This window comes from Phyllobates terribilis, unplaced genomic scaffold (assembly GCF_046119375.1).
Source record: "Phyllobates terribilis strain yellow unplaced genomic scaffold, ASM4611937v1 Scaffold_4__5_contigs__length_816908805, whole genome shotgun sequence".
In the NCBI taxonomy this organism is placed as follows: domain Eukaryota; kingdom Metazoa; phylum Chordata; class Amphibia; order Anura; family Dendrobatidae; genus Phyllobates; species Phyllobates terribilis.
The window spans coordinates 143,694,428-143,710,168 of NW_027362764.1; the positions used below are offsets into that span (position 1 = coordinate 143,694,428).

General features: G+C 46.2%; 1 protein-coding gene across 9 annotated transcripts in view; it reads right to left on the minus strand.

Moving 5' to 3' along the window:
* The window catches only part of LOC141265127 (ATP-binding cassette sub-family B member 5-like), a 1,418,963-nt gene that overhangs the window by 871,583 nt on the left and 531,639 nt on the right, over positions 1-15,741 (minus strand). For 2 of the 9 annotated variants that reach the window (XM_073677804.1, XM_073677806.1), the window contains exons 12-13: positions 3,953-4,078; positions 3,608-3,811 (exon numbers count right to left, since the gene is read on the minus strand). The exons of the other annotated variants lie outside the window; for them this stretch is intronic. In XM_073677804.1, the coding sequence (XP_073533905.1) occupies positions 3,608-3,811; positions 3,953-4,078 (330 nt within the window). The remainder of the gene's footprint in view (positions 1-3,607; positions 3,812-3,952; positions 4,079-15,741) is intronic. 9 annotated transcript variants of the gene reach the window in all.

The following is a 15,741-nucleotide window of genomic DNA, read 5'->3' on the forward strand; positions in this document are numbered from 1 at the left end:
TCTAGATAGGTGCATTGGGGGGTCTAGTTTCCAAAATGGGGTCACTTGTGGGGGAGCTCCAATGTTTGGGCACACAGGGACTCTCCAAATGCAACATGGTATCCGCTAACAAATTGAATGGAAAATCGGCTCAAATTGTTAGCGGACACCACGTTGCGTTTGGAGAGCCCCTCTGTGCCCAAACTTTGGAGCTCCCCCACAAGTGACCCCATTTTGGAAACTAGACCCCCCAAGGCACCTTTCTAGATGCATAGTGAGCACTTGGAACCCCCAGGTGCTTCACAAATTCATTCGTAAAAATGAAAAAGTGAAAAAAAAAACACTTTTTCATTTTTATGAATCAATTTGTGAAGCACCTGGGGTTCCAAGTGCTCACTATGAATCTAGATAGGTGCCTTGGGGGGTCTAGTTTCCAAAATGGGGTCACTTGTGGGGGAGCTCCAATGTTTGGGCACACAGGGACTCTCCAAATGCAACATGATATCCGCTAACAAAATGTCGGCTCAAATTGTTAACGGACACCATGTTGCGTTTGGAGAGCCCCTGTGTGCCCAAACTTTAGAGCTCCCCCACAAGTGACCCCATTTTGGAAACTAGACCCCCCAAGGCACCTATCTAGATGCATAGTGAGCACTTGGAACCCCCAGGTGCTTCACAAATTGATTCGTAAAAATGAAAAAGTGAAAAAAAAAAACACTTTTTCATTTTTATGAATCAATTTGTGAAGCACCTGGGGTTCCAAGTGCTCACTATGAATCTAGATAGGTGCCTTGGGGGGTCTAGTTTCCAAAATGGGGTCACTTGTGGGGGAGCTCCAAAGTTTGGGCACACAGGGGCTCTCCAAACGCAACATGGTGTCCGCTAACAATTTGAGCCGACAATTTGTTAGCGGATATCATGTTGCATTTGGAGAGTCCCTGTGTGCCCAAACATTGGAGCTCCCCCACAAGTGACCCCATTTTGGAAACTAGACCCCCCAAGGCACCTATCTAGATTCATAGTGAGCACTTGGAACCCCAGGTGCTTCACAAATTGATTCATAAAAATGAAAAAGTTTTTTTTTTTTCACTTTTTCATTTTTATGAATCAATTTGTGAAGCACCTGGGGGTTCCAAGTGCTCACTATGCATCTAGATAGGTGCCTTGGGGGGTCTAGTTTCCAAAATGGGGTCACTTGTGGGGGAGCTCCAATGTTTGGGCACACAGGGGCTCTCCAAACGCAACATGGCGTCCGCTAACAATTTGAGCCGATTTTCCATTCAATTCGTTAGCGGACACCATGTCGCGTTTGGAGAGCCCGTGATGTGCCTAAACAGTGGAGCTCCCCCACAAGTGTTCCCATTTTGGAAACTATACCCCTCAAGGATTTTATTAAGGTGTATAGTGAACATTTTGAACCCAGAGGTACAGCACAGAATTTGTTTACATTAGGTCATCATATTGAATTAGTTGTCATTATTCTTGAGCGCAAGTGCTCGCTACTTGAGTTTGCATCGGGTACTCAGGTATGCACCATGTACAGCGTGTGCTCGAGTGACATGCTCGAGTCCCTGCTCCGCATGTTTCACGGTTATTAGACACCCAAAAAAAAACATGCGGGGATCGCTCGTGCATGGCAGGCAATCCCCGTAAAGTTTTTTTGGCCGCGAAGCATATGGGGCAGAGACTCGAGCATGTCACTCAAATACCCACGATACTCAATGCATACCAGAGCACCCGATGCAAACTCAAGTAGCGAGCACTTGCGCTCAACACTAGTCGCCATATCGTCATCTTTTTTTCTTACTTTTGAAAAAAATCCCAACCCCAGCCCTAACCCTAGCACAACCCTAACCATAGCACAACCCTAGCCCTAGCACAACCCTAGCCCCAGCACAACCCTAGCCCCAGCACAACCCTAGCCCCTGCACAACCCTAGCCCCAAACCCAGCCCTAACCCTAGCCCAATCCTAACCCAAGAGTTTATTTTTGACGCCGTTCCTTGTGCGGTATAAGTGATTAGACGACTTTATTCTTCAGGTCGGTCTGATTACAGCAATGCCAGAATCATATGGGGTTTTTATGACTGACAGCTGTCACACACTAAACGACGCATTTTTTGTAAAATCTAGTTTTTGCATCGCCATATTTTGAGAGCTATAATTTTTCCAGATTTTGGCAGACAGTCATGTGACGGCTCGTTTTTTGCGGGATGACTTGACGTTGTTATTGGTGCCATTTTCAGGCACGTGACATTTTTTGATCGCTTTCTATTCCGATTTTTGGGAGGCAGAATAAACAAAAACCAACAATTCAGGAATTGTTTTTTTTTTATTTTTTTTATTCTGTTCCGCGTGTGGTAAAATTGATGAGGTAGCTTTATTCTTCGGGTCAGTACGTTTACAGCGGTACCACATTTGTATCATTTTTCTATGTTTTGGCGCTTATACACAATAAAAGCTATTTTATAGAAAAAAATATTTTTTAGCATCGCTTTATTCTGAGAGCTATAACTTTTTTATTTTTCGGCTGATGGAGCTGTATGGCAGCTTGTTTTTTGCGGGACGAGATGACATTTTCAGCGGTACCATTTTTATTTATATGCGTCTTTTTGATCGCGTGTTATTCCACTTTTTGTTTTGGCGGTATGGTGATAAAGCATTGTTTTTTGCTTCGTTTTTTTTTTTTTACCGTGTTTACTGAAGGGGTTAACTAGTGGGACAGTTTTATAGGTCAGGTTGCTCCGGACGCGGCGATACCAAATATGTGTACTTTTATTGTTTTTTTTTTATAATAATATTTATTGATGGGTACATTATATTTTTATTTTTGGTGGATTATTTTTTATTTATTTTTTTTATATTTTTGCAATTTTTTTTTTTTTTTTTTTCCACTTTCAGACAGTTTATACACTTTATTACTTTGTCCCACTCTGGGACTTTCACTTTTTTTACTCTGATCGCCTGCATGGCATAGGAATGGAGCCCCTTCCCTATGCCATGCAGGCCGTCAGCGGTGCACAGTGTGAAGATTGTTTGGAGATGCACTGCGCATGTCCAAACAATCTTCCTGCTGTCTGGTGACCCGGATGTTGTCATGACGACATCGGGTCGTCATGGCAACACCCGGGAAGCCTTTGCAAACTGCGCTGGAAGCCGGAAGAGGAGGTGAGTATCGGCGATCACCTCCCCTTGCCCCCGCAATGCCGCGATCGACTTCGATCGCAGCATCGTAGGGGTTAATGTGCTGGGAGCGGTGCAGGACCGCTCCCTGCACATAGTACCGGGTGTCAGCTGTGACAATCAGCTGACACCCGGCGGCGATCGCGCCCGCACAGCCTGTGTGCGCGCGCGATCGCGATGACGTACTAATACGGGTCTGGCTCTTAAGTCCCAGGGCACAGACGCGTATTAGTACGTCAGATGTTGTTAAAGGGTTAAAGTACACTCTGCACCCCATCTTGACTGAAAAAAAACAGAACTGTAGAAATTTTTGCAAATTTATTTAAAAAGAAAAACTGAAATATCACATGGTCATAAGTATTCCGACCCTTATTCAGGTTTTCTCAGGCATTGGCTTGTAAACAAATTCTTTTTTATCATCCTAAATGCTGCCATTGATTGCTTACCTCAGGCAGTGCCATAATGAAGTCATAGGCATTAGCTTCTTTAGCTGCAGCTTCAATTTCCTCATCAGTAACATTTTCTCTCCCGTATTTGATATTCTTCCTAATAGATGTTCCAAACAAAATAGGCTCCTGGCTGACCACTCCGATAAATTCTCTGTAATGTCTTACATTCAGAGATCTTATGTCATGACCATCCACCATTATCTACAACAACAAAGCAGGCAAGGTCTGAATTAGTGGAGCAACATTAAAAAGATGTGCTTTTTTTCAATTTTAATTTCTAAAAGTAGAGAATTTTAACATAAACCCTTATCCTGGAATTGAACAAGAGTAAAAAGTCATTACCGATCCTTGTTGTGGGTCATAAAGTCTCTGTAGAAGCTGCACTGTGGTGCTTTTTCCACATCCACTCTGTCCAACCAGTGCCACAGTCTGTCCTGATTTAACTTTTACATTTAGTCCATTTAAAACCTTAAAAATAAATTAGTTTAACATTATTATAATATATAATGAAAACAAAAAAAATGTTTGAGCAATTTAGAATTTTTTAAGGAGTGAACATAAAATCCTTACTAGATATTATGTCACGTAGTGACAAGTGTGAGGCAGTGACCGGGATCGTATACGAGGGGCGTTATATATCCCCCAGAATGTGTACAGAGACCTATTAAATCCATTGGAGTGCATTGCAGTCACAAACTCACTTGCGGCTGCAATGCAGGAATGAAGGTGAGCATTGACCTGGTCAGGCTATCTGGCTAAGGCAGATTAAGTAAAACCCGGCAGGGCCTTCATTTCTTGGGGGAGGCTACAAGAAGGCAACCCGGGTTTTTCATTGGCTCTTGCCACAGGTCCTTTAAAAACCCGGCGCTAAGGATTAGTGTTGTTCTATGTTGGATCCTGCTAGGAGCATAGCAGGAAAGCTCAGCAGGATTGAGTGTGGCTGAACCCATGCCTGGGAAGGCACTGCACCTGTCAGGCTCTGAGAGGCCCGACGCGGCCATTGCCCACGGCAACCGTTGTTTAAGGACTCGTGTTAACCTGCATGCGAACCGGAGAACTTTTCGAACCCGTGAGTTGCTGAATAAAGCTGTTTATATTGGACTTGCTTGGGTCACTGCCTCAGTTACTGTACGGTGTGAACACTGCTGCCTTACACAAGGGACTGTGGGCACTTACCCAATCCATTGAACTAGGGAATGATTAATGATTGCAATGACTAAGGATCACTATCTGAAACGCTTTGCCTTGGTGCGATTGTGAATATGGATTGACTTTGGATTTATTTTAAATTCTACTAATAAAGTTGATATTTTGTTCCAGAAGACCTATATGCTGGAATTTCTTTCCCTGGGCTTGACCTAGGGGAATCCTAGGCTATCCCTGTTCCCTGGATTAACCTGGATGGTGGAGATTCTGGAGTCTCGTACCTTGCTATGTTCCTTTCTTAACTCTTATCTGTTCCTTTCCCCACCCATGGAGGTGTGAGGTTGAAGTGTATTTGAAAACATTAACTACAAAGGCAGGGGGTTAACATACAGGGATAAAATAAAACTACAGTCATACAAATACACTCACAAAACAACATAGTGGGAAACAGGGGAGGAATAGGAGGCACAAACCAAATGGGAAAGGATAAGGATAATCATGCAAACCAACTCCAAGCTGCAATCTCCTGAAAAACTCTCCAAACACCTCCTCCAAATACTGAACTTCTCATTCAACTTCTCATTCAACTCCAAACCAGGAAGTAGAATCATTATCATTAGCAACTCCATGTGCAAGTGGCAAGCATATACTGTATATTCCAGAGGGGAGTGGCCATGACAGAACAGCTAAGACAATTCAGAATGAAGAGCTCCAGGAGATCAACTGAACTGATTAACACTTGAAATGACAAAGCAAGGATAACCTGCACTGTTTTATAGGATGGTGAAGCAGTTCTAATCAGTGCAGGAGTTCGTATAATCAGACACCGCAATCTTCTAGCCCCTTTCTGTTCTATCCCCGTGACATATTGCTTATGTGTCCATATGAAGTACATTTACACTAAAGGTCCAATCCTATATTTTTGTGCTTTATAAACAGCTGCCATTGGTATAAAATAACAAAAAAAGTAACACTCGTCTTCCCAGTCAACAGACGCTCCCGTGCCGATGTTTGCATGGTCCCTGACAGTCTCAGTCTGCAGCAGTGTCCTTCAACATAAATTAAATACTTTCTGTGGTCAGTTATTAAAGTGGTTGTCCTATAAATAACATATTTTACATGAACTTTGGGGGTTTAGCTACTGTATGATTGAGCCCCCAACGGGCAGTTCTATTACTTACAGTAGCTTTGTACTACACACAAGATGAGGAAGACTGTAATCGGGCATACAGAAAAGAAACACATCTTTTTTATATTATCAATATCAAAAAGCATGTAAGTAAAAGAAATAGGCAAATAACTGAGGAGGCTCATTACAGCAGAAAGGTAAGCCCACAAATCGGGCTGTGGCATCATGAAGTCAAACTAGACAATAGGTACTTAAAATAGAGGTGGAATAGAGGGGCACTGATCCATTTAAGATAATTTGTAAAGGCTAGTGTTGAGCGAGTGCTCGCATCTGCTCGGTGCTCACCCGAGCATCTCACTGTTCGAGATGCTCGGCGAGAGTACTTCCGGGATGCTCAGGCGGGAGCTAGAGTCCCCGCCTCACATGTTTGGCGGTCTTTAGACAGCCAATTAACATGCAGGGATTGCCTGCCACTCACTGCAATGCCGTAGCCATGTTGGTTGTGTCATTACAGTGATTGGCAGGCCGCATAGCGTCATCGGGGCTATATAAGACCCGGTGACCCTATGCTTCTCACAGTCTACCCCGGAAACGGACAGAGTAGGTAGAGGTGCTGCTGAGTGAGGGAGAGAATTGGCAGTTTATTCGTTGAATTGAGGTATTCCTCAAGATATAGATCCATCTGAACTAACAGTCCTTCTAAGGATTAATCCAGCTGCATATATTACTGGTAATAGCAGGAGTTAGGCAGGCAGAGTTTGTGGACACTGCATACAGCAGAATAGGGTCTATTGCACGTTCTGTCTGCTACTGTTACAGATATCCATAGCCCTAGATATCAGGGCTAGTGATGAGCGAATTTGTTCGAAATCCGAACTTACAACTTAAATTCGACACGAATATGGTGCATTCAGATTCGTAATCGGAAAGGCAAGCAAAATTTCTTAAATTCGAGAAAAATCGGCAACATTCGGTGAATAAATGCGGGAATGTGATTGCGGGGCAACTAAAGCATTTTTAAAAGTTTTTCTAGTATAGTGCTGGTGTATGATGAGTGGGGGGAAGTGATAGATGAGTGGGGGGCTGGTGATAGCTCAGAACAGGTCAGATCAGCGGCGCGCTTGTAATTTTTTTTTCCTGTAGGCGGTAACTTAAAGTCAGGAAAGGGCGGCTAGCCAATCAGAGCGCAGGAAGCATCCACAGTGTCCAGACACAAGGGCTCCTGCAATTAGCTGCTGAAATCACAGGTCCTCTCTGTATAAAAAGCGGCCATGTTCCCTCAGTGCCATTTTATACATGTCATTGCTGGAGACAGATGCTGCTCAGTGTGCTCCTGTGTAATGAGAGATATTAGCTAGATAGATGGGCACTTGTTTGGAAGTCAGATAGTGTAGATAAGTCCTGTGCTGTGTACCTGTTCAATTGACCTTGCAGCACATTTTTTTTTCTTGTGCAATTACTGAGATTCTGACAGAAAGAGCAGGGCCCATGCCATAGAACAATGTTGTGCACCTGTTGTATTGTGCTCAATGCAGGAGTATAACTTAAATCTATTTTTGAACTTGCTAATGTGATAAAGCAAGCAAGCCTTGTAGGCCACTTTTTGATTTTGTGGGGTTGAAATTCAGCTGTCTGTAGACGCTGCAGAGCTTCTGAGTGCAGAGCACAAAACCTTTTTATTAAAATTTTCTAATGTGATAGTGCAAGCTGTGTTAGCCCAGTTTGTCATTTTTTTGATTGGTGAAATTCAGCTGTGTGCACAGTAAAAAAATATTTTTTTTCTCTTGCTAGGCAGAGTCCACAAAAGATTCTTTTGTGTTGCAAACGTGATACACTCTGCTAAAAGCCACCTACTACATTAGCGGCGTTGAAGTTCAACTGTTTTCAGAGTAAAAAAATTGATTTCTTGTCTTGCTAGGCAGATTCCGCAAAAGATTTTTTGTGTCGCAAATGTGATACACTCTGCTATAAGCTATCTACTACTTTAGTGGCAGTGAACTTCAGCTGTTTTCAGAGTAAAAAGATTGTTTTATCTTACTAGCCAGAGTCCACAAAATATTTTTTTCTGTCACAAACGTATTATACTCTGCTATAAGCCACCCATTTTTGCTGTGACTAACGTGATACAGCAGGCTAGATCTGAGTTTGAAATATCTTGGAGCATATATTCTCTGTTATACAGGCCTCATCCACAGTCAAAAACTACTTTCTTCGATTCCTAATGTTATACAGGGGATATCTCAGTTTGAATTAGTTTGACAAATATCTCATATGTTATACAGGCCTCATCCTCACTAAAAAAATACTTTCTTCTGTTACCAACGTCATACACTAGGGGACATCTCAGGGTGCCAAGGGAGGGTGATTCACTGCGATTGAGGGGGGTTGGTGAGACCAGAAAAATCTTTAGTGAAGGTGTCAGTGAAGGTGAGGAACAAATGGAAGAGGAACAAGCTTTAGTTCCTAATTCTACAATTTCTACTGTAGTGAAATTGATGCCACTTTGCTGGTGTCTGCCACTAATTTTTGGAAATGGGGAGAATCATGATTGGGTCTCCATCTGTCGGCTTGGCTGTAGAGGGAGAGTTTTTGGTCCTCATTATACTACTTCTACTCTAGTGAAACTGATGCTACTTTGTTGGTGTTAGGCCCTAATTTAGGGAAATGTGAACACTCCTGATAAGGTCTCCATTTCCTGGGTTGGCTGTAGTGGAAGAGGTTTTGGTCTGCATTCATTAGTATAGTTATATTGTTCTCCACAAAGGGGTACACAAACATGATGAACTCAAAATTGGTTTTCAATAAACAACCATCAGCCGCAACATCAAACGCATCTGCTGCTTCTTCCTCCTCCTCTGTTACCATGCCAAGTATTGTCACGCAGGTCTCCGACAGCAGAACCTATGGTTGTATACCCTCTGCAATCAGGCTGAGTGAGAACCCGTCAGTTGTAACAGAAGCAGACATGCCTGCTGTGTTTGTTTCACTGAGCACACCACATGTTTCTCAATCCACCGTAACATCTCCGCCTCCACCTCACTCACGGTCGAGCAGTTTGTCCGTTTCACCGAACTCCGCCCTCTCTCAGCACTGCAGCCAGCCCTTAGTCCCGCAGTTGTGGTCACGTAAACGATTGTTTACTCCAACACATGACAAGAGGTTGATGTCCACCTTCTCCAATCTGTGGGACATGGAAATAGTGATCTTACATAGAGAAGAGCGATTGTTTCAATATTCGATTTGGATTACGATCGCCGAATTTGCGATATTCGCCGATTTATTAGTCGAATGTTCGTTGAACGTTACCGAACGCCAAAGGATTCAATGGGGGGATAAAAAAACGCATACGCAACACTTTAAAACTGGCCCAAAAGCTGTCAAACTAGGGGTAGACACCTGGAAAGTGCCAGCAATTGACCCAGAGTACAAGTACTATAATTATTATTACTATTGCAGCGACATTTATTCTGTGCCACGTTACATGTCAAAATTGGTCACCGACTGGTACAAGAGGAGAGAGGACCTTGCCCACCAGGGCGCACAAACAATCTACAAGGGATGGGTGAGGATACAGTAGGTCAGGGTACAGCTAGTCATGCAGCGGTATGCTGGAGCGAGGCTTACAGATTGTATGCTTGTCACAATAAGTGAGTGTTCAGCTTTCTTTTCAAGGTTTGCACGGTAGGCGAGAGTCTAATGTGTTGGGGTACAGCAATACACAGTAGCGGAGATGCACGGGACAAATCTTGTATGCGATCATGACAAGAAGAGATAAGAGAAAAGTAGAGAAGCAGATGTTGGAAGAATGGGAAGTTGCGTGCGGGTAACTAGAACAGAGAGACTAGGTCACACATGTATGGAGGAGACAGGTTTTCAATGGCTTGGTATGTCAAAGTTAGGCTTTTCAACAGAGGGGAAAAGCCTGGGAATAGCTGGTTGAAAGGTGGATTAATCGGCCAGCACAGTTTAGGATAGATTGGAGGGGTGCAAGAGTGGTAGAAGGGAGGCCACAGAGCAGGAGCTTGTAGTAGTCGAGGTGGGAGATGATGAGGGCGTGCACTGGTGTTTTTCTACATTCATGGTGTAGGAATGTGTGGATCCCCAAGATACTTTGGAGTTGGAGTCAGCAGCTAGTGATAATGGCTTGGATCTGACGTTTCAAGGACAGAGTCAAGCTTGCGGGACTAGGGAGATTGGGCAGCCATTCACTTTGAAAGATAGGTCAGTTGGGGGGGTGAATGAGATGGTGGAAAGACGATGCATTCTGTTTTATCAAAGTTAATATTTACAAATCTAGGAAAGAAGGAAGAGGAAATAGAGGACACACATTGTTGGATTCTGATTAGTAAGGAGGTGATATCAGGTCCAGAAAGGTAGATCTGTGTGTCATCAGCATATATGTGATACTGAAAGCCGTGAGACCATGAGCTGTCCCAGGCCGAAGGTGTAGAGAGAGAACAGCCTGGGTCCTTCAACTGAATCTTAGGGGACACTGACATATAGGTGGTGAGATGAGGAGGTGGTGTGTGAGTGGGAGACACTGAATGTCCTGTCAGTTAGGTATGAAAAGATCCAAGACAGGGCCAAGTCTGTGATGCTGAGAGATGAGAGTCTGTAGTAAGAGGGTATGGTCTACTGTGTCAAAGGCAGATGACAGGTCTACAAGGAGGACGACAGAGTAGTCTGGCTTGGATTTGACAGTTAGTAGGTCGCTGGTGACTTTAGTCAGGACAGTTTCAGTGGAATGGTGAGGTCGGAAACTTGATTATAAGCGGTCAAAGAGGGAGCGGGAGAAGAGGTTGGAGGACAGTTCAAAATAGATGTGTTGATCCAGTAGTTTGGAGAAGTGAGATGGGACAATAGCTAAACAAAGGATGGGTCAAGGGAGGGGTTTTGGAGGATGGGTGTGATCGAGGTATGTTTGAATCATGAAGGGAAGATGCCAGTTGTTAGTGACAGGCAGAAGAGGAGGGTTAGGCTTGGGATGAAGACTGTGGTATGTTTTGGAATGAGGTGGGATGGTATTAGGTCAAGTTCACAGGCAGTGAGATGTGATTTAGAGAGTGTGAGGACCTGGCCACTTACTAAATACTGTTCCAGCACTGAGCACCCATTTTCGTCAATCTTAATTTTGTGTTTTGTTAGATATTTGCTTGCTGTGTTTTGTTAGTGATTTGTTTGCTCATCAGTTCAACCTCAGGTATCTATTCCATTCAGTGACCATATCTCCGAGACCTTGGGCCATTGTTCTCTCCGTCACCACAGGTAGTCTCACATGCAAACCCAGGGGATGGGTTCCACCTGAGAAAATATCTCCACTAAGGCACAATTAGCTGGGGGAGGGAGGGGTGAGCTATTCTGCCGATTCAGGGGGCTGAACCCTGTGCAGGAGAAAGAGAAGATTCATTGCTAGTCGTAATGAGAGCTGGGTGGTATCACGGGCTGCTTTCTTGATATCCATCATCCGAAGGAGCATATGCTGTGACTGCCAATATACCGGCGGGAGATACAAAAAGCTGTGGGCCAACCAAAAGTTGGGAGACAGTGGGTACCACCTGGTACGGGGCAGTGGAACTACTGATCCCAGGTTAGAAACTTGAGGACTAAGAGAATTGCCTGTTGGATATTTACCTGGAATCGCTGTTCACCGTGGTCAGAAGGAATAAAACTAATTGCATCGATAACCTGCCTAGGTGATTATTAAAATCCACAACCGCACATCTTTACAAGTGGTTGCAGTGGTGGGATCACCTATCTGTGGACAGCATACCAGGGAAAGTTACTGAGTGGTGACTTGGCAGAGGAGATGGCAGACTCCATCTACAAGAAGCTCAAGAAGGAGGAGCGGAGAACTCTTTGCTCTGGGAGAGAGCTAGAGTGGTTGGCAGAGGATAACCGTGTGACCCTAATACAACGCTTGGACGATTGGTACCGTGAACAGCCACAGGAGGAGGTCAGTTCAGACATGGAGGAGGGCATCTGCGTGGAGAGGATCAACCAACTGAGTTGAGGCGGCTGCTGGACGCGCTAGGAGAGCGGGCCATGGAGATGGAGTGGGCGGCAGTGCTAAGCAAATATCTGGGTGTGCATGTAGCGATACCCCCACCCGCCCCAGTGCAGAGGACAATGGATAACAGGAGAGAGGGGCCTTCATCTTTAAGGTACTGAGATATACCACACTTTAATGAGGACACCTCAGATATTGATGAACATCTCCAGTTATTTGAGAACCTCTACCTGCTGTATGAGGTGTCAGTCAGTGACTGGCCCAGATTTTTAAGCATTGGCCTGACCGGAAAAGCAAGAGAAGCTTTTAATAACTTGTCTTTGGTGGATCAGTGTATTGCTAGAGAGGTATGCCGTCATGCCGGAAACCTACCGGAGGAAGTTTCGGGAGACTGACAAGCCCACTGCACACACACATCGGGAGTTTGCCAACTCGCTACGTACGGTATGCACTCAGTGGATAGAAGGACTGGGGGCTCGGGAAGCAGAACATGTAATGGACATAATCATGCTGAAACAATTTATGTCAAAGCTCCCAGGTAATTTAAAAGAATGGGTGGCAGATAGAAAACCACTTAGCCTGGATGAGGCTGCCAGATTGGCTGATGATTGGTCTGCCAATCGAACAGGGCAACGTGGAAGTACAGCCCCAGTGAGTCGGGAACCAGGGCTTACACGGAGGCCAATGAGGCCCATGGACCACCGAGAGGAGGCACTGCGGGGATTTTGTACTTCACAAAGAGGGGGAGTTTTCCCAAGCCCCCAAGTACGGCCCAGGTCAGGGTGATGAGGGTTAAGTTGCCATAACTGTGGATGCATGGGACACTTTGCCAGGGAATTCCGGGAACGTTCTAGCTCACATCATCCACGTCCCCAACAAGTGAACACTGTACAGCAATGGGGCTGGAATACTGAGGGAGAGAGGATTCCACTACCCCAACTAGAAGAGGAAGAGGCATATGTGGTACAAGGACAAGTGTCTCGGACTAGATGGGACACCTCAGCATCCTTGATCCAGCATCTGCAGCCGGTCTGGGTAAAGGGCGTGGAGGCTGTGGGGCTCCGTGACTCCGGAGCCTCAGTCACATTGATCAAAGACCACCTAATACCGGACCAATGTATTGTTCCCGCCAGCCGGATGTTAGTCTTGTAGCTGGGGGAGAATCTCTGAACAGCGCCCGACTACATTTAGACTGCGGTCACAGTCATGGAATAGTGGATGTAGGAGTAGTTTGGCACCTACCAGTAGATGTGTTGCTGGGAAACAACCTAGGAGCAGGTTTGTTTGCCACTGGGCCAATGTTGTAACGCGAAGTCAAGGACCAGTTCACACTGCATCAGCCGAGAGGAAACAGATCGACATGCTGACAACTAGTGTTGAGCCACCCCCGTAGTGTTCGAGTTCGGTTCGGTTCGTCGAACACCCGTGTGTTCGCCGAACTGTTCGTCGAACTGTTCGTCGAACACCTTCGAACACCGTTAAAACCAATGGCAGGCAAACAAAAACACATAGAAACACATAGAAAACACCTTCAAAGGTGTCCAAAAGCTGACAAACTGCTCAGAAGACATAACTAACACATGGAAAAGTGACAAGTACATATAGTCATGCGAAAATAAAAGAGGTGGAGGAGTAAAAGGAGGGGGAGACACAGATATAGGCATGTCATGCCCTTCTAAAATCCAAAAAGTGAGAAGCCGACACGGCCAGTCCGCTCCTGCCCGTGCCACCTCCGTGTCGCCGGGTTTGTGCCAGAGCCGCGGTGAACCCTGACGGCCAGCCCGCCTCTCCCAATACTGGTGCCTGTCCGCTGGTGGGTCGAGCGAGCCCCCCTGTGGTGGAGGCAGCTCTAAGCTTTTTAATTTAAATTGTCTCTCTAATTTGAATGAATACACTTTAAATCCATTTACAAGGATCTATTGGAGGGCAAGTCTCATGCCAGCAGCCGCGGTAATTCCAGCTCCAGTAGCGTCCACTAAAGCTGCTGCAGTTAAAAAGCTTTTATAAGGATCGAGCTCGGCTGTCCACCGCAAGGCATCCTACTGCCAGTCCCAGCCCCTATGCCTTGGGGTGCCTCCTGATGCTCTTCACTAAGTATCCCATGGTCCCGAAGCATTTCCTTTGAAAAAATTAAGTGTCTAAACTACAGGTGGTGCAGCTTGCTTAACAGCCGGGATAATCCGCTCACTAGCAGACACTGCTACTAGGCACAAAGTATTTCCTGGGCTAGATGCAGTTAAAAATTTGTAATTAGATACTCTCGTTGGATGCTGAGAAAGCATTCCATAGAGTCTCCTGGCACGCCATATATGATTCTCTTAAAAAGCTTGGGGTAGGGGTCTAGGGGACCCTTTTATAGCCAAAATCACGGCCCTGTATCGCAATACGTCACCTAGGCTGAAGATAAATGGAACTGTAGCACCCTGAGGGCTCGGTTGCTACAGACGTATTGCACCTCACCCAGAGGTGTGATATCTCACTCTCAGGTAAGGATGGAGTGTGGATCAGGACCCGACACCTGCATGCATTACACCACATTGCCGTGGGGCAGGGCGACCAATATGCCCCTGAGATGGGCACGACAGTCCCTGTCCCTGGCTGGAGTGGGGGGAGGGAACACTGAGGAAGGGGAACCCAGTAGTGCAGGAGCAGGGAGGAAGCAGTTCCTGGGTGCATTGAGAAGGGAGTATAAAAGGTGGGCACCATCTTAGTTCAGTGCAGAGAAGTCTGAGCAGAAGTGGCAGGGAGCAGGGGCTCTGCATGAGCTCTGCTCCGGAGGCGGGCCTAGTAACAGAGGCCCAGGCCTGGAAGAGGGAGAAGGAAGGAAGAGGAGCGGAGAAGGCTCCAGGAACGAGGAATGAAGGGATCCCAGGGGTGCGGACGGGCGAGTCGCCACCGCACGCCCGAATCCACCTGCGTGGAGGGGTCAGGCCAAAGGGGGAGACCGGTCCCCGAACTAGTGGAGGCAGGAAACGACCCTCAGCTAGAAACCGGAGGCTCTGACATTTTATGTGGCGCAGCCCCTCGCTACACCCGCTAGGAAGGCACCACATAGGGTCAGGGAAACTGGCGCCAAGTTTACCAAGAGGAGGCCCGAAGCAGCCGGACAGAAGTGTTGGTAAGAAAGGCCAGACAAAGGACACACAAAGGGGGTCCTGTGAAGTGCTCCAAAGTTATCTGGGAGTTGTCTGAGCCCCTCACCTGGTGAGCACAGTACGACGTGGGCAGCCGTTACCTGCAGACGTGGTCTGGATAATAAGAACTGTGAGTAAAGGCCCTGAACTGCATCACTGACTCCGTGTCGTTACTGCTGCTGCCCTGCACCATCACCCCCATCCTCCGCATACACTGCCCTGAGGCTATACTCCTCCCGTGGGGAGTTATGCTACGCTCTGCTGCACCCACAACACCAGCCTCAGTGGTCTGCCCTGTAGCGGCGGTTCACTCTGACCGCAATCCACGGGTGGCGTAGTCGGACATTTAAACATGAAAACCACATAAATAGTTCCGCCACTGGTTTGACCGCCCTGAGCCACGGAACTGGGTCGCCGCCACGAAGACTACAACCACCAGCATCCACCAAAAAGGGTCCGGCTCCGGGTGTCCCAAGGCCCAGGGGGTGCGTCAGAACATTTTCATCACCTTTCACAATCACCAATGGGACAAGGCAGTGATGTCCTCTGTCCCCTCTCTTATACATCCTAGTGACGGAGCACCTGCTCTCATCAATTCGCCATAACCCCAATATTAGGTGGATTGAGGTGGGAGGCACCGAGTACAAGTGCTCTCTATTTGCTGATGATGTCCTAGTATATATCACTCAATCACATATATCCATCCATGCTGTTA